The sequence below is a fragment of the Prosopis cineraria genome, unplaced genomic scaffold, assembly GCF_029017545.1.
Source record: "Prosopis cineraria cultivar Desert tree isolate PC_DT_omini unplaced genomic scaffold, ASM2901754v1 PC6, whole genome shotgun sequence".
NCBI lineage: Eukaryota > Viridiplantae > Streptophyta > Magnoliopsida > Fabales > Fabaceae > Prosopis > Prosopis cineraria.
The window spans coordinates 28,606,997-28,634,811 of record NW_026555337.1 but is presented as its reverse complement, the minus strand read 5'-3'; the positions used below and the strand labels follow the sequence as shown (position 1 = coordinate 28,634,811).

Below are 27,815 nucleotides of genomic sequence, written 5' to 3'. Positions count from 1 at the left end.
CTAATATAAATGTCCACAAAAACATAGGTTAAAAACTCAAGTTTTGCTGGTTATAATTTTGACATGGGAGTCACCAAGCAATCGGGGGAAATAGATTCTCAAACGTGAAAATTACAAAGAGATTAAATAAATTTATTTCTCTTTTCTTTTCCAGTGCCATGGATTCTCTTTGCAACTTCGTTCCTTTTGTTCAATCTAAAGCATAATTTCAAAGAAAATTTCCCTTTCCTCTCTTCATTTCTCAATATGAATAATAAATCAAACAATTTCTTTAAAAAGAAAGAAAGAAAGAAAGAAAGAACAAACTATATTAAAACGTATTAAATTCATCATAAATTCATCATAAATCAGCAACACTCTCTATTATGGCATCTATATCTGGAGTTATAGTAACATGCTTGCTGATCTCTCCAACAGTGCAACAATGCTTCTCAGTAGTATTGACTGCAACAACATCTTGGGCAAAAACACAATCCATGCCAGAGGAAATCTGCGACCATTTGGTAAAAGCAAACGCAAAATAAAGTCAAAGACATCACATTAGTTCTCTTGAAAGGGATATGAATTTCAAGAGTAATGCAATTATGGGTTTTGCATGTGACAAAACATCTGATGCAACATTATCAATACAGTATGGCTCTAAGCCTCAAAGCATTTCACAGTTTTGAATTTCAAGCATCAAAAGAATAAGAATTGATGCAATAAAACTCGGATCCACTCCTCATCATATAGCTTCTAAATGCAATACTTACATCATAAAGAGTATCACCAAGCTTCAGCTTTACCGCACCACTCTTGTATACGAGCAATTTACCTAACAATCCAGATGGTAACTGGTTCAGATTACACGGCTTTTCCACAGGTTGGGTCCCCACTGGCGGTTTGGATCTTGAAGGCGCATCCTGGGCTCTTGCAGTAGCTGATTGTTTATTCATAGGCAAAGCTGGAGGTAACTGAAGCAAAAACAAACTCGCTTCCGGATTTTCCTCCTACAAATAAGTTTGCTCAGAGAACTATGATTTATGATAAATAAATCAACCAAAACATTCCTAAATTCGGATTATTTACCAACAGTCCAAGATCAATTGCTGGATTTGATGAATTTTCATCATAAGTTAAGGATTCTGCAGCCTCCCCAAATTCCTCCTCATCAAGAAGTTCTATTACAGAAATGCAAATTAGAGACACCTGATATTGCATCAGACAAAACGGCCTTCAAAATAACTGAGAAATAAACCCTCAACTCTAGCAGAAAAAAAACAATCATGTTAACAGTAAACAACACATGTATTGGACCAGAAGTCTACATTTGTAGTTCTGTAGTCAAGACAATGACATTGTTTAATGATTATGGTATACAAATTTTCTTTACTGTTTTTGTCATCTTTTCTCCGAAGTTGTTTCTTGGAATATACCTGGGTTTCCTGAATACGGCCTCCTTAAAGGGACAGTTACTGGATAACAACTGTAATAGTCCTGCAGCAAATTCCATCAAACCAGTACCTCAAAAGAACAAGCATGCACAAATGTGCCTCCAAATATACACAAAGGAAACAGGACTAAGAGTACGCTTACCCATGGTTCTTGGTATACTTTCTCTCTCACACCTGTGTTGAAAGCATCACAGAAGAATTGGCATTACAAAGACAATGTAGGGATCCAATAGCCATGAAGGGATATGACAGACTGTCTGGATGGCCACATACCAGTGAAGGCTGAACTCTGAGAACTGCCACTATGACTTGCACCCCACATAGCACCGTATGATTTGATTGAAGCTGAGGAACCTCCAATACCGAAAGCAATTTGTGAAGCCAAAACTGCAAACAAAAGATGAACAATGCAGTTTTAGAAAACAAAACGAAAAGAATAATGCTGCTTCAATGTTGACGAACACCATATCTTGTGAAGCATCATTGAGATCTCTACATCTAAAGCGATAAGGGATCTGATCTATAAACCAGAGATACAAAGCATTTAAATTGTGTGACTTAAACTTCACTTTTGATGCGTAAGGAACCTACAAAGGTGCCTAACATAGGAATGCTACAAACAATTGAGATAGTAAGTTCTTCTAGTGCTATTCCACATATATGGAAAACAATACCACACACAAAACATAAAGATATTGAAGAAAATTCGACTTTGTTGAATACTCCACCCAAAACTTGTTTTGCTAAAGGACTCTAATTTAAATTGGATCTTTCAAAGTCAGTTATGTATCAGGTTACCATTTATCCAATTCCAATCTTTTTAAATAAATAAAACAAATCTCTGACTCATCTATGTGAAAATTGAATAGAAGAATAGAATCTATTTTGATGATGAAGTTTCAAGAACCAAAACAAGGATTAATCATAGGCTTATGTTGATGAGAAATTGAGAATAGAAAACCATCCTCCACCTCAATACACTGAAACTGCATAAAACGGATCAAAAATCTCATAACAGAAGGGAGTAATAGACTAAACCTTTTTTCTCAAGCTTAGGCTTTGCTCTCATTGAACTCTCCTGAAGAAAAGCAGAAATTTTCAACATGGAATATAAAAGTGAAAAACAAAATTAAATCAGGAAAATTAATGACAATGGAAGTACAAATACATTGAAACGGTGCAGCAAGTCCTTAGCCTGAACAGCATCCGCATCATCAACCACTTCACTATATAAACAACCCAGTTAGAGAGCAGTCAAGAGGGTAATTAAATTGAGATGTGTTATGTAAAAAACATAATGTCACATACGTTTTAACTTCTGCCTTTGGCACTCGACGAGGTGGAGCTTTTGGAGCAAATTTTACCTGCAACCATTGAAGTTATTCATCAACTTCTTAAAGATATCTAAAGAGGACAACTAAACAATAACAGATGAATAATTGAATACTAAACATATTCAAAACATACCTTCCTTCGGGCAGGAGCAATTCGTTTTAAAGAATCTGAATCCATAAGAATCTGTTTTCAATTCTTAACAAAAGAAAAAAGGACATCAGGCAAATCCAGTATAGTTTAAGCTTGAAAAGTACAATGATTGATCAATGACAAGTGAGAAGCTTGAAAAATACAACAATCATTGTTCATGATCAAATACATTGCTAACTATTAGTCTATTACAACTAACAAGCTCATTTATAACAATTTTAAACATGCTTTTTTGAAGTGAAACTCTGAAGCAACAATATCATACCAGCCGTGTGAAGAGTTGAAGGCAATGAGCAACTTCTGAAAACCCTACACAACGGCCAACGCAGTCTGCAGTCTGCACGTCTGAAACTTGACACAATCATTGAACCAACCTTTTGGGTTCTCAATTAGGGGGCTTTGTTGATTGATTTCGTTAGATAGCACCAAGTAATTAAATATATTATTATACCCCTGTTTTATGAGAATCCTCCCCGGTGCGATGCACGGGAAAAATTTCATCACATGTGAAGGGAGCTATTTTAATTTGAAAAATAATAATATACTGTATATTAAAAGAAAAATAATTGAATTTATTATGCCCATTATCCAGCAAAATCAAATTACCATAATAAATTAAATAAACTAAAAATTATTGAATTGATCTGTGCATGATACAAAGAGGAGTGAATGCTATAAAAACCACCCATCCCGTCAACACTAGAACAACAAAGGATTGAAACTATTGAAAAGAAATGCTTGAATAAACATTGTTGAGGTGTGAATGCTAGATGTGTGTGTATGTGTGTGTGGCCGCATACAGCCTATATGAATAATAGTGTCCATGCATTTTGCACTCGGTGACTACATTTAGCAGATCCAGAAGGGTTTATCTCCCACCTCATAGAGTACTAATGCCAAGAAGAGAAACTGACATGAACAAATAGAACCAGGATGTTGTCTTGCCAATCAGGCCAATCACAAGATCTAAACCCAACTTACTGATAGAGGCACTATATTGTTGTATCCACCATATCATGTTGTGTCATCCAATACACGTACCCCTTATCAATGCTCCTTAGCACTAGAGTTTCCTAATAAGACGTAGCCTATTTAAAAAATTTAATAAGGTTGCAGGCAAAACAAATTTTGCAGTAATATGATACTAGAGTCTTTTTAGTTCTCTTCATGGTTTCTTCCTGAATTGCCTGAATTCATCGTGGACAAGTCCCTTTGTAGCATTCAACACTTCTTTGATATTTTGAATTCATGGGTTTAAAGTTCATAGGGTTCCGAATTCCACATCTGACTCTGGTAACTTGTTTAGGGTTCTTTATGCACTTGATTTGGTGGTTTCGGCTTCAATTTACCCAGGGTTTCTGCGTCAAAATGGCTATTGCTGACCCAATATGCTACTTGCTCAAAATTAAATGTTTCCACATAATTGTAATTGTAAGCTTTAATTAAAAGCTTTAGTGACAAATTAAAATATCACAGAAGTTAAACAGAAGAAAGATTCCTCGAATTATCCAATACATGAACAAACATATCATAGCCCTTGAATCACACCTTTGTTTCCTTAAGCTTCCTAACATCAGAGTTTGAAGATTTGAATTGGATTGCCTTGCCAGACGCATGTTGTAAATTGGGTCCTAAATCGGCTTCACGGATTCTTTGTTTGGCAGGGGGTAAAAAAGAGTAATCGCCATCTTAGATTATCCCAAAATCAAATGCCAAGTCAAATAAACAAAACAACCAGCTAATTACGGAATGACGAGCAAATGCCAATGAGTTTTCCAAAATACTGCAACTTCACACATAAACTGATAAGTGCTAGGAGAATCAAACAGATTATCAAACATTTTTCAAGCAGATTACAATCATTCATCATAAAAATCTGGCAAAAAATTACCAAAAAATCAAAAGCGGACATGATGGAAGAAAGGGACAAAGAACCGTTATGAATCGCAAGCAACACAACACCCATTCAGAAGCAAAAGCAGTAAGCTGGAGGCGAAACGATGTGACTGGCTACCTGCGAAGAATGAAGGGTCGATGCCAAAGATTGAAGACGGCGAGCGAGGGACGGCGTCAATAGTGTCTCACTGCGTCGACAAAGAGAAGCGGCCGTGATATTGATGAAGCAGCGGGAACAAAAAGATGGATTGAAAGCACGAGCTCGCTTTTAAAAAAAATGGATTTTGTTAACCCAGCCCTAAAAAAGGACGGGGCCAGCCTGCATAATCGTGAGCTTGCCTTTGTATTTTAAAAAATGGAAAACACTACGGGATCATCGTAGTTTCATGATGTTTTACTTTTAATCCTTAAAATTTATTTTCATTATAATCAGTCTCTCTAATTTCTACCATCCATAATGCTAGTCCCTTCAGTCATTAACAATATTACATTTGTTGAGGTGTAATTACACCATTAAATATCATGCTAAGATGTTAAATTTTGTTCGGTTAGCACATCACTCAGCATTTGTTTTGAATAAAAAATTAAAAAATAGCAAAAAATAAAGGAAAAATTGATGAAAAGGACAGAAAGAAAATTAACCCCAAGGACCACATGCAATTGAATAACTAAAGCTAATATTTTTTGTATTAAACAATTTAATTAAATTACCGAAATACCTTTCTCTTTAAATCAATAAAATTGAAAAAAAAAAAAACAAAAGTCACTTATTTAACACATGCATCTTAAGCCAAAAACCTTGCATTCAAGCCAAAATTCTTATACTTCAAGACAGAATCTTTGCACCCAACCACACACTAGTAGTGTAAAAGTTAAATAAGTCTCAATAAATTTGACAAAAATTAGAATTTTCTAATATGATAAAAATTAACAAATTTTATAATGTAACAAAATTTGGAAAAATTGAAGAAAGGGACCTTGTTAGAAAGGAAATTAGTCTCAAGAATCAAATGCAATTGAGAGACTAAAGTTAATATTTTATTCATTAAATAATTTTAATAAATGACTGAAATATCTCTCTATTTAAACTAATAAAATTGAAAAAACAAAAACAAAAACTAGATGTTCAACACATATATCCCCAACCAAAAACCTTACACCCCAGCTAAAAAACCTTGCACCCAAACAATTTAGGGGTGCAAGACTTTGATCATTTATTCATTTTTATTTAGAATATGAATATTTGACTTGTTTTTATTTTCATTAACTTTTATCAATTTAGGGGGAACAAGAAAATAGATGAGTTAATAAGAACGATGTACAATCTCATTTTTTCCCTCATCACAACCTCTCAGGACAATAATCATGTATACACTTCCAATGGCAAAAGGAAAAGAAATTATAAAGTAAAATATATCGATCATCCTTTTATCATATATTTAATTATGCAAACATCTTTTTTATTTTAAAAACTCATATAAAATCTCTTTAAATTAAAATATATGATTTGTAAACGCCCATCTAATTGTTAGTTGACTGTTAAATTTGATTCTTAAATTTTTAATTTGACCAAAATGTCCCTCTTTAAAGTAAGAATTATTTAAAAATCTATATTTGCCAAAAAATATTTTTTTTGTATGCAACTAAAAAATATATAATAATTACACTTTCAAAAATTTTTGTAATTATGTTGGCAAAAAGGATTCAAGAATGTAGAGATTTTTTGTAATTATTTGTGTTATCTGGACAATCACAAAGAGCAATCATAGTTATAATGCTTTTCAAGATATTATTAACTCTGCTAGAAAATTTTTATGTAGACAATGGAATGTAAATTTTAACCTTGTGTATAGGGAGGATAATAAAGTAGCCGGCTACCTTGCTAAGTTGAATCATACTATATCTAATGATTTAAACTTTTTTGACATACCACCCAGTAGTTAATTAAGGGTGGTATTGTAGGTGTTTTGCGTTTTTTCCCCCTCTCTTTGTTTAGTTTTTCTGCTTGTAATTTGGTTCCGTTCAGTTGAATGAATATTCCTACTTTATTCACACACACAAAAAAATATTGAATTGTGCAAGTAGTTTCTGGGCCTAAAAAAAAATTGCAAGTGATAAAAATTTTAAAAATAAATTTAAAAATACAAGAGTACAAAAAAAAGTCTAGTGAAATTTACTAACTCCTATTTAGGCCCAAGAAAATTACTCTTATATTTTTAATATTAATAATAAATAAAATAAAAATAATCATCATTAAATAACAGTTATTATTATTTAAAAAAAATCCTTTCCATAATCCCATGTTAAAGGAGGCTTAGTTCTATACTTAAAGAGTAAGTAGCTATTTTAATATAGAGACATAAACAAGGTAGGATGAACTAATATGTACAACTTTGTTATTAAAAAAAAAAAATTAGACAAGTTAAATCCTGAAAATTCACCTGAACTAGATCATACTTTCAAGTTCAAAGAGATAAAACTTTGTAACTTTGTTGGCGGAATGAACTAGCTACAAAGATAAATAAATAAAGCCTTCAAGCAAAGCATATTGAGCAACACTCAAGGAAAGAAAAATTACTAGAACAAGTCTTAGAACATCCCTTTCGTTTCTAAGAAATTGACCGAATGAACACAATGTACTATAGGCAAGAACAAGTTTTATCTCACTAAAAGAGATCGGTTGAACGAATTGTCCAATACCATTATACTCTCACACACTACACTATAAGCAACCCCTAAAGTAATGTCATTCTTCATGATTCAAAAAGATTTTACGTGATCACTTATGTAGAATAGGCCATTTAACTATATCAGCAATCCGTGTCCTCACCTATATAAGAAGCAGTCTCATATGGAAGATAAGAAAGAGCCTATAGAATATGACCATTTACAAATATGACCGATTTACATGATATATTCTGCAAGAGAAAACGCCTTAGTTGTTCCCAGAAATAGAATCATCTTTCTGAAGAGCAACGTAGTTCACTGGTGCCACTTTATTGACCCTGCCACTTTCTCTACGTTCCTTGGCGCTCAATGATCCATATCGGCTTGAAGGAGTAAGGACTCGGCGCCCAATGGGTGTCCCAGTTATGCTGTTATTATTTGTAGTCTGACCAAAAGGTTTCTTCGTTGTAGACTTTGAACCAAAGAGTGCCTCTTGTTCTGCAGCAAGTTGTTCTTGTTGTCGTCTCTGCTCCTGTAAAAATCATAACCAGAAATTAGAAAAGCATTAACCATTCGGGAACTGTTGCATCAAAAATAAAAAAGCCATAGGTATCACAGCATATAGCAACTGTTGCAGCCAACTTTCCAGCAGAAAATGGAGAATAGATTTTTTGAAAATTGTGGGACACCCAATGAAAAATTAGACCAACATTTTAGAACATTTATATGGATTAATCTTTCAAACTTTTGAGTATTATTTTGAGTTAACTTGATTCACTTTGATGCATTTCCTGTATTGACTCCCAAACAGAAAAGGGAAGGGGCGTGGCCAAGTGAATAGAACAAAATAGAGTTGCAGTAACCAGTTTTTTGGTTTTTTTCATGCATTGCATAGAGAGTGAGTGAGTCGGCATATTTACGATTTCCAAATGGTGCGACTTGTTATGAATTTTGTAATTTATAGGAAAGTTATTCATAAGGACCACTAGTGACAAATACTTGTCACTCTACTTGTAAATTTGTGTCGTTTGAGTGGTAAATATCTTTAGTTGTAAATTTGCTTATGTGAATAGTAACTTCTTGTAGTTCAACCAATAAATTTGTCGCCATGTGAGTGATAAATATGGGATCCTTCTTAATAATTAAGTTGTGAATTTGATCCTTCAATGCAATTCTCCCGATTTTATATTTATTGATTGATTCTTTGACAGCCAACATGGAAGATATGATGTGTCTCATATCTGCATATAATGTTTGTAGAATACAATAAGCAATGCCTCTAAATAATGAAACAAGTCCACTTGGTAACAACATAGCACCAATGGGCCTACTCATTAAAAAACAAATGATAGTTAAAAGAGTTAAAAACCTAATTTACCCCTAGACTTTTTTTAAAAGTATTGGGAAACCATAACAAAAAGCAATCCTCCTAAATATTTTTTCAAGGAGTAATATTGCCCCTCTATTAAATATCCGTTAAGTTGACGGTTGGTTAATTAAAAAATTGCAGAAAATACCTGAAAAATTACAAAAAAAAAACCCAAAAAATTAAATAAAAAGATCTTATAAGAAAATTAGTACTAATTAATTCCCTGAAATTACAAATAAATTCTAATAGACTAATGTTATTTTTTACCTATATAAAATATGAAAATATCATTTTAACCAACTAACCAACTATCACGTGATTATCAAATCACCAATAATGGGAACATCAATAAGTAATTAAATCTTGTTAAAATATTTAAATATTTAATCATTTAAGTATTGTTATTTACAAATATTTATCCAAAATTTATAAATCATCTTTTAAATATTAATAGCTTAACTAATTTTTCTGAGATTTATTGGTGGTTTCTAAATTAAAATAGTATGATAAATCATAAGTCTTCTTCCAAAATTAATAAATCCTCCTTCAAAAATTTGTATATCTTAAAAGTTGACTTGTAAATTATGTGAAGATTAATAAAAAATAATATTTAAATCATCAAATATTAAAGTATTAATTAATATATTTTAAAAAATTAATATTTTTAATTACTTATCTGTGTTTAGTAATAGTAATCTAATAATCACCTAGTAGTTGATCAAAATGATTGGTTAAAATGCTATTTTGATCTTTTATGAGTAAGAAATAACATTAGTCTATTGGAATTCATTTGTAATTTAAAAGACTTAATTAGTATAATTTTCCTATAAAAGTCTTTTCCTGTAATTTTTTGGGTAATTTTCTGTAATTTTCTAGGCCCTTTCTATAATTATTTGGATCAACTAATGATCAAATTAATGAATATTTAACAAATGAGCAATGTGGTTCCTTAAAAAAATTTGTTTAACAAATTAACAATATTGCCCCACCCTTCATTACATGGTGCCTAGCATTCCACAAAAACAAGCTTAAGAGTAAATAAGATCTTTAGCCTCAGTTAAAATAACTATCATATATACCATATAGCTGGTTGTATGAGGCAAATTCATATATTTTGTGTCCTACAAAACAGGGACGACTTAATTCTTATTTTCTGAATGATATAGACTAAAAATGAAAAGCCAAATATTGAAAGAAAACAATTATCACAGCAAGCAATACCCGAGATTTGCGCTTCTCTTCTTCTTTCTGTTGCCTCTGCGCATTAAAGTCATCCAAGCTTTGTAGCAATGGAACCTGAAAAAGAAACGAATTGTTGAAAAAATAAATAATCTCTCCCTTTAAAATCAGCAAAAGTAGGTTCATTACCTTGTCATATAAGAAAGGTATTCCATTTTCTGTCTCCCAGGCCTTTACTTTTGCAGTCAAATTCTCTACTATAGCTGGTCAACAAAAGGTCTCAAAAGAGAGTTAAACCAATGAAACAAATAGGTATTGCAAGTACTTACGTGGAGCTCCTTTGTAAAATGTATGCATTTTGGATGCATATTTTCTTTCATGTGTATTCTTTTCAATGCAATCGCATGATGGTGTTTTTTTTAAAACTGAATGCTTGCTTCTACTTAAAACCAAATAATGTGAAACAAGATTCACTTAGCCAAATTCTGCGCGGTCAGCTGAGTGCCAAAAATGAGATTTGACTAATTAAATGGCCTTCTGTCACAAGTCATGCTGCTTTGTATGTTTATTATATCATCAAGAGGAAAAATATATGGCCAGGTCAGCCATTACATATCATTCTAAGAATATTGCAGCCCACAACTTTCAGCCAAGATTCAGTAGAATATCAGGCACTAAGTAGGGATAATATTTTAAGAGCTGTTGTCTCCAGATTCGTTAGTTAATGAAATCCGAACCCCATATGGAAACAATTTGTAATAACCTTATCCAGAATAAGTCCGTGAAGTGATGGGGAAAAGTCACAATCATCTAATTTTAACATAGTAGCACCCAAATCTTAGTTAATAGTCATGTTTTTCTCGCTGACAAACTGGTTTTTCCACCAAAGAGAAACTGACTTCCATCATACCATCTTAGACAATTCACTGGTCAGATTTGGTATCAGTGACTTCCTTTCAAAAGAAAGAAAAAGGGTACATACTTCACTTGGAAATACTTCTGAATGGCTTACAATAGCTCAAATTTCTTCTCTTCTTCCGTGGGGCTACTATCTACCATCTTGGTTTGGTATTATGATTTAGGTACAACTAATATGGTTGCTAGTCTCCATGGCTTTCAAACACTTTCTTGATTCAAATTTCAAGCAAAATCGGTTGCTAGTTTACATGGCTTCCTTATTAGCAAGAGGGTAGTCTCATCAATCATAAAAATGTTAAAAAGCGTGAAATGAAAGTAAACAATATGAAAGCTTACATGGTATTTTGCTTACTAGGATCCGTGCTTTTTCTGCACGTTTCAAATTTTTGTGTGCTCCTCTCAGTGCACTATATCGATTTTCATCCTGATAAGAGAGTCAACAAGGTAAATGATGCATATAAAGATAAAATTTCTTGTAAGCTCCTAAAAAATGGATCCACAAAAATACTGCAACTAGTGTGGGAATATAATGTGCATTTGATCATATTTACTGGTCAATGTAATCTTAGACAATGACAGTCACCTGAGATAAATTCAACTTATCAACCTGAATTGGAAAATGTCTTCCGGTGCTTCACATGTTAGCATGTTCATCTTTTTTACGATATATAAATGATCCCCCAAGTCCAAAAAGATAACAAATGTTAAACCTTATCACAGCATTTTCTTATTTTCTCCACCATGCGACAATGTTCTTTCCAAAACAACAGAAAATCTATGCATTTCCTAAGTTAGAGTTCCAATAGGATGTTTCCACCAATACGCGTGAGTGTGAAAAATTAAAATAGCCTATCAAACTAAAACCAACGTAAACGAAGCTGCCACAAGTTTGCCTTGCCCTCGCTTTTAGTAAATGGCAAAACGGGTTACTCTAGTAAGTTCCCATAGATGTTGCAAAATATTTGTGTGTACAACAAGTAGCTGAAAATCCAATCGTCCATCTAGCTAAAAACAAAATAAATGAAGATGCCACAAGTATTCTTTTTCCTGCCTTTAGTAAATTTTTAGTGAATGGCAAAATGGGTTACTCTAATAAGTCCCCGTATATGTTGAAAAATATTGTATAACAAAGGGTGTGCTAAATCATACCCTTTTAAGGACATAGTGAATGACGCACGACTTTGCTACTACAGGAACTGGAGTTTAAATACTTACCATGTTTCTAGAGAGTCGAACTGTACTGCTGATTATTTGGCTAATTTGTCTTATAGTTTAGATGTGAATTTTTCTACCTTTAATCATCCTCCACCTCCCCTCAGGAGGAGGCAGATGATGAAAGTGGTCAGTTTAAACCCTTGTTGATATAATCTCTTTTGTCTATGAATGCATTTTTCAGTCCAAAAAAAAAAAATCGAATCACTCTGGCTTTGGTGGTTGGGCCAGGCCAGCATTTGGGTAAAGTTCCAGGTTAAGTATATTCCTAACGTATGAACTTCCCCAACTCCCCCCCGAAAAGAAAATTAATAATAATGATAGTGATGATGATGATGATGAAAAGGAAAAAAAGAAGTAAAAAACGCCCTATATCAAAGCCCAAAGGCACGTAATATAAATCTAAATTAAAGTTCTATATGCCAAACGATCAATCATTAATGATCTTCCTCGTTATTGGTATATTTCAACTGCTTTATTTTGGCTTTCTTTTACAATAACAGATGTCAAAAGAAACATGAAAAAATAATTACCCTTTCATATTCATCTAACCAATTTTCCTCCTCAGCAGCTAAGTGCCACTTCTCTACCTTATCCAAGATATCCTTCCTGCTGAGAGCTTCTTCTTTGGCTTTTCTGATTTGATCATCCATGCTCTGAAGCAAATCAGAAAGACTAATACTACCTAAAAAGGTATAAATTTAAAAAAACTGGTTTATTACATAAATCACACAAGATCACATCTAAAAAATAGGCAAACCAAGAAATAATAAACACAAGTGCTTAAGTGGCAGATAGGAATTAAATACATGGCTGTCAAAAATTTGCATAAACTTTGAGAAAGAAAATAAAAATTTTAAAAACTTAAGCTTTATTAAGAGAGAAAGAAGTATTAGTCAGGAACCAGATTCTATGAGGCCAGTCAGAATCTGTTTAGCTTTATCACTATCCACATCCATGTGAACTCCTGTATAAATTTCTTCGAGCTCATTCTGCCTCTTAAACACCAAATCCTTTAGCTTACTTCCCTTCAGAATTTCCAAGCGCTGAACTTCATGCTCAGCCTAAAAGGAATTAAAAGAAATAAATAGCAGAAAATTAAATACCTTGCCAAGGGTTCTTACCAAGTGAACGATTACAAGATAAACTCAAGACAAAAAGAATTTTCACCTGCTCAATGACATCCACAGAAAGGCACCCTTGTTTTGACACTTCATCAACTGACAATGGAATTAAGCTAGTAACATGGCTAAAGTCCTTTTGCTCATCAATTGGTATTTCCATGAGATCCCACAGCTCTACTAAGGACCTAGCAAGTTCTTGGAGCTACGCCAAACCAGTATTGCATTAATGAACTTTTATGAAGCTTTTCAAAATATAGTACCACATCTTAAAATTCAGGCACAGCAATTGATATTTCATCCACAAAAACCATTAAAACCGAGTTTGTATCTTCATGACTAAAGACACTTCAGATTTGGGAAAAACTCAAGGAGATCTGGCCTAGCCCACTTTCCCCTTTGATAGCCCTTTTTCTTTTTTTTTGAGTGAAAGGCCTTGGATAAACCATACAAGGGAAAAACAAATCATGTCATGTCAGAATACAAAAGATTTATGCACCCTAGGGGTCAAATCTAAAAAATCTTAGCATTTAAATTGTCATCAAAAGCTTGATGTGCCAACCGATCAGCGCATTTGTTATTAGCTTCTCTAGGAACATAATCAAAAGTGGTCGTCTCGTCCCTCATAATGAATTCCCTAATTCTTTTAATAGTTTCAGCAAGATGGTGGTTCTCAAAGAACTCATGCTAAATGAGTGTGAGAGCTTCTAGAGAGTCAAAATATACATTGACTTAGTGAATTTGTTATTCCAACAAATGTTTAGGCCTTCAAGAATATAGTGCTAGGGTGATAGCTAAGGTATTTTGTCAATCCCATAGCCTTTCTTTTTGGCTCAAAAATATATTTTTTTAGTTTGCAAACCAACATTTTGCTAAAATGATTTAGCTATATATGTATTGTCCACTGACATGTTACCATTCTCATTCATCAATGAATTCAATACTTTGTAGTAATATTACTCAAGGACATATCATTTTGCAAAAAGAACATAATAATTATCCACAATCTATGGATAAAGTCAATCAATATTTGATTTTCCTATTCAATTATGTGACAAAAGACAAAACTTGATTTTGTGCAAGCTTTTCACATCCACTTTTCATAAAGTTGAGCTTTTGAATATGTTTAATATGTGCTTGCCATACTTTCCAATTAGCTCTACAGATGATAGGAACATTGCATATTTTCATTATCATTGTGGACACTAGCACATAATGGCATAATGGGGGAATTGTTAAGTTCCAATTCTTCTTTTTTAATTGAAAATAAATTAGTTCTTAAGGAGTAAGGACAATATTGTACATTCTCCTTAGCAAGTTAACTCTAGGGATTCAATTGTAAGTTCTTAGCTTTAGGCCCATAGATAGAGGCACGACATCTTTTGTAAAGATATGAAGTAATCATTTAAAAGTTCAATACATTGTTCTTCTCTGATCATTCCTCCCACAACTTCACTATTATTTTCTATTAAAGAACTCATCGTTGTATTTGACTGAAGGGTCATTAAAGAGAGTGCCTCTTTAGGATAGAGAAAAAGAGTACGCAGAGTTGTTGCATGTTTAACTTGCCTTTCCCTTCACTTATGCCATCTAGTTATGGATTATGAATGTTTTCATGTACACTCCTCATTTGCTTTTTTCTTCTCTCTTCATATTAGTTCTTTCATTTAAAAGACGAACAAGTGGCAAGAATGTTGAAGTTAAGGAATCAGTTGGCAAAGTATGGAAGTCAAAAGTCAAAACTCAAGCAAAATAATCCAATGCTTTGCATGTGGATGATCAAGGTACTTATCTCCTTTAGAAATTAACGCTAAATATTGACACAATTTCTTGAAGTAATTTATTGCTGACTATCAAATGATATACAACTACTGCTAGGTAGGTGCACATGATATGCACAGACATGTGTATAAGTTTATTACCACTATTTTGTCAAGATCATAATTACTCACCTTTTGCAGCCTTTGTTTCTTATCCAGCTTTAATGAATGAATAACCTCAGTTAATCTGGCAAGTGTGTCATTGCTGATGCTTTTTGGCATACCCTCTGATGAGTCACCCAGGCTAGGGTGAATTCCATTCAACATCTTCAAAAAATCAATTGACATTACGACTGAAAGCTCATGGATAGTACTGATATGGCTAGTCACCTTCTGAAGGCGCAAGATCTGCATGTAGATATAAAGGAAGCAATACTAAGAAAACATAACTTACAGAATTGCAAGTAGTTTATTTAGAATGCCTCATGTACTGACCTTTTCATTCTGAAGTTCTTGAAGATGTGACTTAAGTTGGTCCAACTTCTTGACTGTCAAATTATTAACTTCCTGTTCTCTACCCTCATTGGATGGTCTGCACCCAGCTATTTCGGCACTAATCTGGGAAATCTGGAACAGTACCTTTGAAAATTCTTTGATTTGTAGCTCCTTTTTTGACCTCAACTCCTCTAAGACAGGTCTAACCATAGCTATTTGCTCCTTAAGAGTACCTTTTCCCTTTTAAATGGAGAACTGAATCAATTCAAAAGAAAGCTTGGTAATTGGATTAGCATAGTGCTAACCATGCAGAGGAACACAGAGATGTTGAAATCATTGACAGGAGATAGTTGCAATTATAACCAAAAATAGTAGATAAAGAAGTAAAAATATATATATATTGGAATTCTTATAATAAGAACTTATGGAAAGTATAGAAAATAAGATAGCAAGAAAAGAGAATGCTTTCCCAAAAAATTGATATAGAATTGTTATACAAGTAAGGAACATGTGTGCCACCAGCAAATACCCTATTAGTATTCTAATAGTCTTCTTTAACACAAAATCCTTTTCAAACTATTGTACAAGATTTCATTAACTGTTATCAACATTTAAAACAACAAGAATAAAGAAAAATAGCAACAAACCCGTGAAAATGAGGCACACTCTCCAAGGCTAGATAAAATATTGGTGATTTCAGCTTCTGCATCACTTAATGACTGGTACAGGTCTGCCTTGTACTTCCTCGTTTCTTCAACCTTTCGTCGGTAAATGTCAAGGCATTCTTGCTCAAGTTGAAGAAGCATCTTGTCTCTATCATTATCACTTTCTCCAATTTCATCCCATATTATCTAGGAAAAAAAATAGTGGATCATAACTCCATTACTTCGCTATCTCACTAATCACAACAAAGAGCAAAAATTAATTCATCAAAGTTAAAATAAAACAACAAAAATTACAAAGACTCAAAAGGTAACTGCGTCAACAAATCCTCAAAAAATTGGGAACGCGCAACAATTCTACCATCATGCAAATAGTTTATTTCTGAAAAAGATAATAATTCAACAAAGACAAAAATTCAAACTCCCTTAGATCACCGAGAAATCGGGAAATTATCAGAAGGATAAAGTGGATAAGCCCCTTAACTTAAAGAACGAAATTCATTTCATTTCAAACTTTCGTCGCTTGTTACAATTTAGTTACCCCCAACATCCGGCAGGTGAGTAACTCCATGAATGCACTCAACTACTCATCATTTTAACAAAACAAAAGCAAAGAACCTGCAAATGGCTGAGTAGAGAAGCGCAAGTAGTGCGAGAGGGCGAAATTGGAGGAGGCAGGTCTGCCATTGTCGGAGGAAACAAACGTAGAGCAGAGAAATCCAAACGCGAGAGAGACAGAGAGCAACCCTAGATGCGAAACGAAACGAAATGAAATGAGAGAAATCAAATCAAATCAAATCAGAAACGGCGAGCGTTACGAGAATGACTAAGCCTTTGATTTTGTTGATGTGGTTTCCTTTTTCGTTTCCGAGTACATAATTGCTTGCCAATTGCTTCTTCTGGGTAGAAGAATGGCTGAATCGTGTTTGAAATGAGACCACTGAACTCTGCCTTTGGGTTTTGGCGCCAAAATTTTTTGCCCCCTCTGTGTTTTTTTTTTTTTTTTTGGCCATCTCCCGTTTTCCACTTTTCCTTTATAATTATAATTATAATTTTCAAGTCACTTTGACGCCAAAAAGAAAAAATTTAAGTGTCAACTTTATCATGGACAAATTCTTCTTGTGCAACATTTATTATATTTATATTAATAAACATAATAATGATGATGATATATTTTTTATATTACGCGAAGTTTTAAAAGTAAGACGTATTATTAATAATTAATGAATTGAGCAATAAGAATGCTCAAAGAATTCAACTATGGAAAATGCTAAGAAAGTTTCAAGAACAAGAAACTGAATCCGAACCAAATTAATCAATTTATTTTGAAATCTATCCAGTATAATTCAATAAAAGAGTATATAAATTTTAGGAAAAAGATAATAAAATTCTTTTGAATGATATAAACAATAATTTAGTCCCTCGAAGTATTATAATTTCATTGAAGTCTCTAAAAAATTTTTATCATTAATGAATTTATATAAATAATCAAATTGTTCTTGTTGTAAATGACTAAATGTCATATTAGTAATTTGACATGTGAACTTGTAATTTGCTATTGTATTGTTGTAAATATAAGAAGAAAAATTATAATTATTTAAACAAAACTTATGATTGGCACTTATTATTTCCAACACTTGTAACAATATTAGGAATTTGAAAGCAAATTTGTTATTTGTTATTGTATTGTTGTGAATATAAGAAAGAAAGTTGTAATTATTTAAACAAAACTTGTGATTGACACTTACTATTTCCAACACTTGTAGCAACATCAAGAACTTAACATTCAAAATTGTAATTTGTCATTGTATTATTGCGAATATAAGAAAAAAAATTGTGATTATTTAAACAAAATTTATTATCATTACTTGTTATTTCCAACACAATATCAAGGATAATTTGATCATTTATTTAAATTCATTAATGACAAAAAAGTTTCAAAAGACTTTAGTGAAATTATGACATTTTGAGGGATCAAATTGTTCTTTATATAATTCAGAGGGATTTTATTATCATTTTTCTAAATTTTATGCACAATTTTTATGATACTATATTAAAATTTGAAAAAATTGCAAATAAATCCTCATTGAGAAGTTTTCTATCTTATAATAGAGCTGGTAATTTGAGTTTTAGCCAAAACAAAAATTTTTTTAAAAAAATCTAAAATATACTCCTTCTATTAAAAAATATAAGGCATTTTTAACTAAATCTCACCCCAATAAAATAGTTACTTACTTTCAAAGTAACCCTATCTTTTTATATTTATCCCTATTAAACACCTTATAATAAATATAAAATTATTATTAATAGGTGCACTTTTGAAAAAAAAAAAAGCAATGATTACATCTTGAAAAACAAAAAATACGTTACATTTTTTAATATTCAACTCCTCAAAAAATACCTTACATTTTTTAACGGACGGAGTCTTAAATATTAATAATCTTTTAAATTTTAATTTATTTTATATCGAGACCATATGTTTGGTACTTTAGTATTTAAAAAAATTAAAAATATTCATATTTTTATATTTTTATTATTTTAATATATAAAATATCTCAAAATAATATTTAAAATGTATTTTAATCTTGATTTTTAATATTTAAGACCCATAAAATTTAAAAACAAATGTGAATCTCCTATTTTTTGTAAGTATTCCAAAAATATAATGTCCTAAAACTCTTTTATAAGAAGCGCCTATCCTAACTTTTTTTTTTTTTGGGTAATGTCATCTCAAAACTTTAAAAAAAAAATACAATATCATCCCATTGTTTACCCAAACATATGTTGACCATTAAATCATTACTTTGATCAATAAATGTACACGTATTGCTCTCTAAGTTGTTCATCTTCCACAATCAAATGAACACAAGGTGGATCCTGTGTCTGGGGCACAAGAATGCACGGACCTGACTGCACCCCTGGTACATTAGTAGATGTTCTTGTTGCAAAAGAGGGTGAAAGACATAAGGGAGAAGAGACTAGACAGAGAGGAAGGGGGAGAGAGAGAAAGTTAGGGAACATGTGCAAATTTAATTGTGGAAGAAGAACAACGAAAGAGAGCAACATGTGTACATTTGTTAGCAGAATCAAAATTTTGATGGGATGTCTAGGTTAATGGTGAGATAATATTATACCTTTTTTAAAAGTTTTGGGATAGCATTGTTTAAAAAATTTAGAATATTAAACGTCCGCCACAAAAAAATTTAAGACATTTTTTTCCTTTAACTTTTTTTAAAAGCTTAAAAAATTAATTTTAAAGGACAAATTGAAATTTGTTCAAATTTTTTAAGAAATACGATAATTCAAGTATTTGGGGGAGGCTTAATATGCTTAGAGAGATTAGGATCAGGTTTGGTTATTTAAACTTTTCTATAAGTTTGGACATTAGTCAGTCCGTAATTACCGGCTCTAACTTAAGGTATGTGAATTCATTTTAAGGACCCAAGTCCTTTAGGGCATGAGTGAAATGACCAAAATGTTTATAGTTTAAGCTTAAAGAAACTAATTGCAAAAGCAAAATGTGGACAACTGGGATTGAAATTGAAAACAGAAGCCGATTGTCTTATTTTATTTTATTTTTAAAGAGAGAATTTACATATTAAGAATTCTTAATTGGTACTAAAATTAATTTTTTATCATTTGGTGTCAACTTAATTATCAATATTTTTGCCAGCGATTATAAGATTAAGTGAACCCAAATGGTCCAACACTTTTTTACATCGGATAGCTTAAGCAGGAAAAAGAGTCATAGTTTTATTTTCAACGTTTTTTTTTTGTTTAGACGTGTTGCTTTTTGTTTACTAAAAATAAAAATTTACAAGCCGAAAAGGTTGCTTACTTCACTTCTAACAATGCATTATACTTGAAGCAAAATCTCATTAATATGTTTTCCTTGTGTTAATCCAATAAAATCTCATTGAGAAGAAAAATAATATATTCCTTGTGTTAATCCAATAAAATCTCATTGAGAAGAAAAATAATATATTCTCTTTCATCTTATTTATAAATCACTTCCAACATATTTAATTAAAATTAATAAAAATATTAAACTTCGTTAACTTTTTCTTAAAATTTTACAAGTTTTTATTTTTAACCCTAATAAATATTCTTAACTTTCATTACTGATATTTATATTTAAAGCATTTAATAAGGGTAAAAATGTAAAAAAAAAATTGACAATTGACAATTTACCTTACAAATAAGACCAAATTTTTTCTTTCTTTGCCCTATAAATAAGATCAAAGAAGTATTATCCAATTGAGTAAACACTCAGAGAAAGATTTCCTCCCACAATTACTATCGAATTTTTTTATTGGAAGTTAGAAATAAAGACACCAACATAGTTAATAGTCAAACAATCAGTTTTATATTGCCTTGGTACCTATTCAAAAAGCCCCAAAACAGAGTCAACACCCTTCAGATTTTTTGAGTAAAAATTTATTCTCAAAAACTGGACGGTTATACTTAACCAAGTGTTTAAAGAAGTAAATAACTGTGCAAATTTACTCGCTCACAAAGATCCCAACAATAATTTAGATATTAAAATTTGTGATGACATAAACGAGCCATAAATGCAAAGCAACTTAAGGCAAAGTGAGAATGATATTCTCTATTTTCAATTAAAAAAGAATTACATTCCTCATTTATTAAAGCATACTCCTTGCAGTACCACAAGGAATTTGCCAACAAAATCATTATAATATGTATTGTAATTCTACAATAACAACCCCTTGTAATCATATGATGATTCCTTAATTTATTTTGCTTTCATTAGGATATCTGTGCCTTTAGGCTTTAGGTTCCAAATAAAAATGATGATGATGTTGTCAAGACAACAAATATCTTGCTTGAGTAACACAATAATTAGAACAACACAATGCTTTCTGAGTAAGACCCTGTACTAGCAAGGTTGTCCCCTACCGACAATTATCCATTAATGCACAAAACTAACATTTTAAATCTAAATTTACTACATGAGAACCATTACTAACAGAAAAAACAGAAAATAAATTCAGACCCTTTTATAACAACTTGGCGCGTTTTTGGATATCTTGAGGCTAGACATCACCACATTACATGTATAGCTTTATTCTTCTTCTTGAGCTTGTCACTTACCTTGATCCTTTCAAATGAAATATCAATAACACTATCATTTTGCACCTTATTGTTCTTCAACTAAGCTGTATATTTTCGGTGTTGACACTCATGATTTATTTGCAAGCTAATATTCTAATGTAATAATATATTTCCTTTGGTCCTTATTATAAGGCACTTTCAACTATCTCACCGGAACCAAGAAAGGCCAATTAAGTTCTTAACTATGTTCGAAAATAAAATAAATTTCCAATTTTACCCCTATTTAAATGAAAATTTTTCAACTTTGTATTACATTCTTTCTCATTGTTAATGAGTTTAAATAGGGGTAATGTTGGAAAAACGTACTCAATACCTCATATTGTGCCATATATTAAGGACCAAAAAATACTTCTAAAAGGTACCTAATAATAAGGACCTGAGGGAGTAAATTCTTAACAATAGATTTACTCTTAAAATGAAAATAAACCTCTTAATATGCAAGTAAAATGATAGTACCATGTGATACCTTCGCCTGAAAGAAACCTGATTGCCATCAAAAGTGATGATTACTTACCCTTCCTCATCATAATCTTCCTCTTCCTCTTCTAATCGTCTACCAAGCTGCACAAGCTGCATAGAGTCAATGGCCATCTTGTCGATGTCAGAAATGGACCAGCCAGGGATATCTTCATGCTCGGTCTCAGTTGCAGGTTCAGGCTCTGAGGCATGAGCAGTTGTGCCAGCATTTTTGCCTACATTTTCATTAGTTTTGGAGTTCAAATCAACATTAGTGAGAGACTGAGATCCTTCTTCACCAGGAACTACAGTATTTTCCTTCCGTGACTCCTTTAACTCTGAACCATTTTCTTCTTTTTTTGGATAAGCTGAACCATTTTCCTCTATCACACTTGTGTTTGGATTATGTTTGATGCTCTGTTGAAAAAAGGTGCAAGGCTCAGGTTCAACCTCCTGATGATAGTTATCTCTTTCGACAATTCGAGCGCCCCTACCTCGACCTCTTCCCCTACCTCGACCTCTTCCCCTTCCCCTTCCAGTATTGCCTGTGTGGTTCAACTCATGCTGCCATGAACGACAGACAGCATTATACAAATGAAAGATAGGAAACATCATTCTCAGGAAACTAGCATGTTTTTGAAGACCATAAATGACTAGTTTAATAGACGCTATAATTGTTGTACATGTATGAAAATTGTGTTTCAACAGAGAATTGTTGATGGGAGATAGAATAATACCGCCGTTATGAAATACTATATGGGTATTCATCTGTAACTTAAGATTATCAGCATGAATTATTGTTAGTAGGAGAAGTAGATTAGGCTAATAGTTACCAAGAGGTATAAAAGCTCATAAAATTTCCAGCCACTATTTGTCTTCTCTACTTTTCAACCCCGAAACCTGTAAAGACATCACTTTTTCCATCTCAGTCATCACAGCCACTAGACTGGTCATGCTCGAGTAATGTTGAGATTATGACTATTTTCTATTCACCCCCTTCCCCTTTAATCATTCAACATGCTTCCCTAGGGCACGTTTGACATAATGGACAGATTGAGACGACAAATGGCCATGGCCTTACTTAAAAACAATAAAAGTGGACAAACATTGTTGAGTAATGATAAAAAAGGGATAATAGACATTGCATGAAAAAGTAACATGTTTTCCATGATTACACTCCCCCTTACCTCTACCCCCACCAAACATAGCCCCATTCTTTTTTTCTCCATATCAGAAAAGAATTAGATTTCCCCACCTAGTGGGATAAAGGCTTGTTGTTGTTGTTGTTGTTGTTGTAGAAAAGAATTAGATTTCATCTGGTACCAATTAAAAACATGGTAATGACTCTCAGGGACATTACCATTACAGAAACAAGTTGAATATAACTGGATATTTATATTATAGATATATATATCACCGTTTGTTCTAAAATTAGATTCTCATTGTAAGAGACATAATTGTATTGTTGATTATTAGTGCATAACAGGATGTTTGTGAGCCTAGAACTCAGAGAAAAACACAAGTCCATTATGACTAATGAACCATCAACACAGAAAATAGTAGGGCTAAAATGAGTTTGATGGGTCTAGTCAGAAAGAAGCTTTGGACAAGCATAATAGTAGTTGCTTATATTTTCCATTTTTCCTCTTCCTTTTCCAATTGAGGAGGAGGTTGTAACTGACTACTAGTGGCATGTGGAATTAATAATGCAGTGAGTTCCATCAGAGTTCATATACTTAATCTAAACTGTCCACAACATCTAAAAAGAAAGCAGAAGAGTACTATGATCTTATGATATTATCATAAATAATAATGCCATAATCACAAAAAGTGTACGTACCATCTTGCTCCTCTTAGATTCCTCATCACTGTCGCTGTGATTATAACCAGCAGCTTTCCTGCTAGAGCATAGGATTATTAAGCACATCAATTAATCATGATCAATCGAAGGGTAAGGACAAAAATTTTTTTGACTTCAAACCTTCTCTTTGAAACAACCCGATCATCAGCACCAGATTCAGAATGACCATGCCCACACCCTTGACTATAGTCAGGAACCCTGCTCACGACATCCCTCAGAAAATCAAAAACATTGTAGCTTTGTACACAATGCTTCCTGCAATATAGATTACCACTGGTTAGACTAGATATTGTGCAACATAATCAAGAGAAAATTAGGGAACAAAGGTAAGAAAAAGTCTAATGTCAACATAGGAAAATTTCAGAAAATAAATTATGACTTCCAGGGTAGGGCCTGAGCTGTCATTCCAGCAACATAGTCTTCTTAGGAGTTTTGGGCAATGAGGCATCATTCAGGCAAGGAATAATTGTCACCCATGTAAATACTCCTCCCGTCTCTATATATAAAATGTTTTTAATCGAATCACGCAAGTCAATAAAAGTTGGTTATTTAATTAAAAGCATAGTAGCATTCTGTTTTTGCCCCCCATTATTGTAAATAAAAAATGAATCTCTTTTTCCAAAATAAATAAATGAGAGTACTTATCTTTTTCTCTTTTCAATTTAATAAGAGTATAATGGTCCATGCATTAAAAAAGATGCTAACAACCTCTTATATTTAAGGATAAAAAAAGATTTTAGAAAACCTCTTATATATAGGAACGGAAGGAGTAGTTTAGTAACACACAAATAATGCATGCTTGAGTATTGTCAAGAATGACAATAATTTAAACCTTAATGAGCGAACAACTCATTATAACTCACAAGTCAAAATTAAGGAAGAATTTATCCATCAAAACAATCAAAAAATTTTAGGGAGATGATAAAGGACAACCAAAATGAAATCTCCAATATATCTAAGAAAACTGCATTCAAATCGCATACATTGATGTCAATCAACAATATCAAAATATGATGAAGGTAAGAGAGTTTTATGCCAACTACTTCAGGGATTGACCAATTAACACCCAATGGATTATTACTCAACCAACTTGAATATTACTTTTGGGTGAATTTAAAAAGTCTTGTTTGTTTAGCCAGAAAAACTTTGTTTCTTTTGCTAAAAATGAAGAGTTTGTATTAAAAGCACTCACAACAATCTAAATTTTACTACAACTTTACAAGGAAACATTTCATGAACATAAAGAAAAATTTTCCAGTTTTAGTTTCAACTAACTATCACCGTCACCCACCCACTGCATGTCCCCATGGGCTGCTGCTACCACCTCATCTATATCACCATTTGAGGGTCAATGTCATCCACCTTGACTCATTGTCACTCACGCTATTGCCATTGCCAATCCAGGCCACTGCCCATTATGGCAACCAAAGCTAGTGCTCCACACCGCCACTGTTTTTTAGAGGGCAAAAGGGAACCTTCTATGTTCCTAAAATTATGTCAACTCACCCTCTAAAAAGTTAGTTGTTGAGGTGAGAAAATCAACTCACTTAATACCTTATAGAGCATCCCATGCTACTTAGTGAGGAATGTGACATCCTATACTATCAAAACTCCATTGAAGTTGTTCCTTTGATTATAAAAAAAAAGAAACTCCATAGAAGTTTAAATTATTTCTTACATAATCCTACATGCACTTCAACATGCCAGTCACCCTTCCCAAGTGATATTTTGAAGGGTCTCTTAGATTCTTGAAAAGAAACATAAGGAAAAAAAAAAAAAATCATCCTAAGATTAAACTTTTGAAACCAAGAAATCAGGTGGCTGCAACTCATTCTAATCAATAAGCCGACTTTGATCTTTATCCAACATCTGATAAAGTCTTTCTAAAATGCAAAGCACACATAAAAAGTAGTGCTAAGGGTGTGTGTATTGGATACAACCGAATATAATATGTGACATATGGATTATACGACAATTTCTAAAATTTTAAGATATGGGTACAAGAGTGTATAGACACACACAAATATAAGAAAAGTAAAAAACAAAAAACTTGAGTTTTAAACGAGCATTTCAAATTTAAAAATAAAAACGATCATAACAAGCCACTAATAAAATACATAGAATCTTAGGATGATTAATTATACATTTATTACCAAAAAATACATCCCTTACCAAGCCACTAATAAATTTTGTCTAGTCCCCAAATGATCATAAAAAAAAAATACATTTATTATCAAAAAAAGTATAAGATTAAAAATAGATTTTTAGTTCAAATTAAATACAACCTTCATCTTCATTTATGTCACCTACATTCTTCACCAGTTTTTCTATCATTTTGAAGTCTTTCAACATGTACTATTGCATTTCAAAATGTTTTGAATCATATCGAGTGCAAAAACACAATACTGATGCTAGACTACAATCATATCTTATCAAATATGTATACGAAAGGCTATCTCCTTTTTTGAAGTATGAAGTATCAACCATAAAAAAAAAAAAAAAAATTGTTTGTACTTACTTCATCCACCAATTGTAAATCAGACATGCAAATCAACTAGAATCACCAGTCAAATTAAAGAACATGGGCAGAAAATCCTATTTCTAAGACATTATTCAACATTCTTGAGCTATCCAAATTAATAGCAAAAGAATTTCTTCACAATATATATCCTTGTAGTCCTTGACTTACAAATGCAATGCACTCATGGTCTTTGCTCCTCTACGAAGAGTTATATCATAAGTATGGTCACAAAGATCTTGTAAAAATAGCTCGAGAGCTTTTGCTGCAAAGAATCAAGAGTATTGTCAGCCAAATATAACTGATAAGGTAAGGACTTCAAGTGGCGAAGGTTAACTAGACAGAAAGAGAAAGTTAAAGAAACTCACAGACTAAAACAGGCACTGCTAGTGCTATTTTTCCAATATCTTCATCTGCTTGCATTATCTTCTTTATCCGAGCCTGCAGATTAATGTCTTCAACGTGTAACAGTTTGCTTGTACAACATCTAATTCCTTATAATATGTAGAAGATAGAAAGATCCAACAGAGTCAAGATTACAGCTTAACAACTCTATTGGGATAGGGAAAAACATTGTAAGGATGAACAAAAAATTTATTAGACATTTCATCTCATATATATCTCCATCTCCCCTCCTCTCTCCTTGTTCCTTAGAGATATTTTTACTCGTCACTTGAATCTCTGATGAATAAACAGATAAAATTTTCAGTTTGAATAATTATATGTGAAAATATGTTAGTTTTGCTGCAAAGTTCCTTTATAGAAACCAACAAAACCAATTTCAATACTAAACCTCATCGCAGAACCCAAAGAAAGCCAATAATCTAAAACAAATATTATAGAACTTCTCAATGCCCACAAGACAAAAAACCGAACCACTTCAATTATAAGGATTTTCCAGAAATGAAACGAAAGTATAATCATACTGATCGATAACTCAGCCCACAAAGTTCAAATTAGCTGAATCACTTCAAATTACAGAGCTTATTGCTTTTGCAATAGATTTCCGAGCCACCGAACAACACTGCACAATCCAAAAGCCCGAGCCCAGAAAAAGAAAATTTATGAAGAAAAGCAGGATTAACTTACAGCAGGAAAACGGGTATCAAGTTTCTTCCTCATTGGATCAGAATTATGGCAAGGAATTAGAATCAAGAGATGAGAGAGAAAATGGAACCCACAACAAGAGATGATCGGAAGTTCAGAGCAAAATGATTGCTACCATCATTCGAAACGCACACTCACAAAATCAAGCAAACCCATCTCAGATCCGAAAATACTCAGTAAACATAAGGAGCAGTTGATGCAATTGAATAGCCATACTACGAATTTGACGAACAAATAAAAATTACGATAAAAAGTTTAAAAAGTAAATTAAAGTGACGGGCTAGTCACGAACGAGTTGAGACAACCGAACAGGTGGAAACTTTTCCGCCAAAGAAAAGAAAAATAACAGTAACAATTATTTTGTTATAACCATAACTATAATTATTATTATATTATCAATCCAAAAAAGTATTATGCATGTATTGTGTGTGTGTATTTTGTAATAATCAGGGCAAAACATCCAAATCACAGCAACTTTACATTTGGATACCTAATAGCCAAGGTGTCTCTGTGTAAAATCTCTGTACAATTCTCAGGAAC

General features: G+C 32.5%; 3 protein-coding genes across 12 annotated transcripts; all 3 read right to left on the bottom strand.

The window, feature by feature from the left end:
- Positions 1–206: 206 nt before the first annotated feature.
- On the bottom strand, positions 207–5,126 carry LOC129312375 (uncharacterized). Of its 7 annotated transcripts, none has more exons than XM_054954946.1 (13): positions 4,933–5,126; positions 4,467–4,606; positions 3,184–3,263; positions 2,901–2,963; positions 2,742–2,797; positions 2,602–2,659; positions 2,472–2,511; positions 1,707–1,820; positions 1,576–1,607; positions 1,416–1,476; positions 1,069–1,160; positions 753–989; positions 207–490 (listed from the first exon to the last, which is right to left on the bottom strand). In XM_054954946.1, the coding sequence occupies exons 4-13, from the start codon at positions 2,943–2,945 to the stop codon at positions 341–343; spliced, it is 885 nt and encodes a 294-aa protein (XP_054810921.1). In that variant the 5' UTR covers positions 2,946–2,963; positions 3,184–3,263; positions 4,467–4,606; positions 4,933–5,126; the 3' UTR covers positions 207–340. The 7 variants fall into 7 exon arrangements, with proteins under 7 accessions (XP_054810921.1, XP_054810923.1, XP_054810922.1 ...); XM_054954948.1 differs by having other exon boundaries at positions 3,184–3,255; XM_054954947.1 differs by having other exon boundaries at positions 4,467–4,569.
- A 2,234-nt stretch (positions 5,127–7,360) lies between these two features.
- On the bottom strand, positions 7,361–17,158 carry LOC129312596 (65-kDa microtubule-associated protein 5). 2 transcript variants are annotated; one of them, XM_054955258.1, is made up of 12 exons: positions 17,016–17,158; positions 16,816–16,944; positions 16,183–16,386; positions 15,536–15,775; positions 15,233–15,448; positions 13,330–13,485; positions 13,064–13,223; positions 12,693–12,844; positions 11,284–11,371; positions 10,219–10,292; positions 10,072–10,146; positions 7,361–8,013 (listed from the first exon to the last, which is right to left on the bottom strand). In XM_054955258.1, the coding sequence occupies exons 2-12, from the start codon at positions 16,882–16,884 to the stop codon at positions 7,750–7,752; spliced, it is 1,698 nt and encodes a 565-aa protein (XP_054811233.1). In that variant the 5' UTR covers positions 16,885–16,944; positions 17,016–17,158; the 3' UTR covers positions 7,361–7,749. The 2 variants fall into 2 exon arrangements, with proteins under 2 accessions (XP_054811233.1, XP_054811234.1); XM_054955259.1 differs by lacking the exons at positions 16,816–16,944; positions 17,016–17,158 and having other exon boundaries at positions 15,536–15,790; positions 16,183–16,306.
- A 3,769-nt stretch (positions 17,159–20,927) lies between these two features.
- Positions 20,928–27,597, bottom strand: LOC129314240 (uncharacterized). Of its 3 annotated transcripts, none has more exons than XM_054957606.1 (6): positions 27,258–27,597; positions 26,537–26,662; positions 26,340–26,433; positions 23,771–23,905; positions 23,630–23,690; positions 20,928–22,353 (listed from the first exon to the last, which is right to left on the bottom strand). In XM_054957606.1, the coding sequence occupies exons 2-6, from the start codon at positions 26,589–26,591 to the stop codon at positions 21,844–21,846; spliced, it is 855 nt and encodes a 284-aa protein (XP_054813581.1). In that variant the 5' UTR covers positions 26,592–26,662; positions 27,258–27,597; the 3' UTR covers positions 20,928–21,843. The 3 variants fall into 3 exon arrangements, with proteins under 3 accessions (XP_054813581.1, XP_054813579.1, XP_054813580.1); XM_054957604.1 differs by having other exon boundaries at positions 26,537–26,609; positions 27,258–27,596; XM_054957605.1 differs by having other exon boundaries at positions 23,630–23,687; positions 26,537–26,609; positions 27,258–27,592.
- Positions 27,598–27,815: the final 218 nt, after the last annotated feature.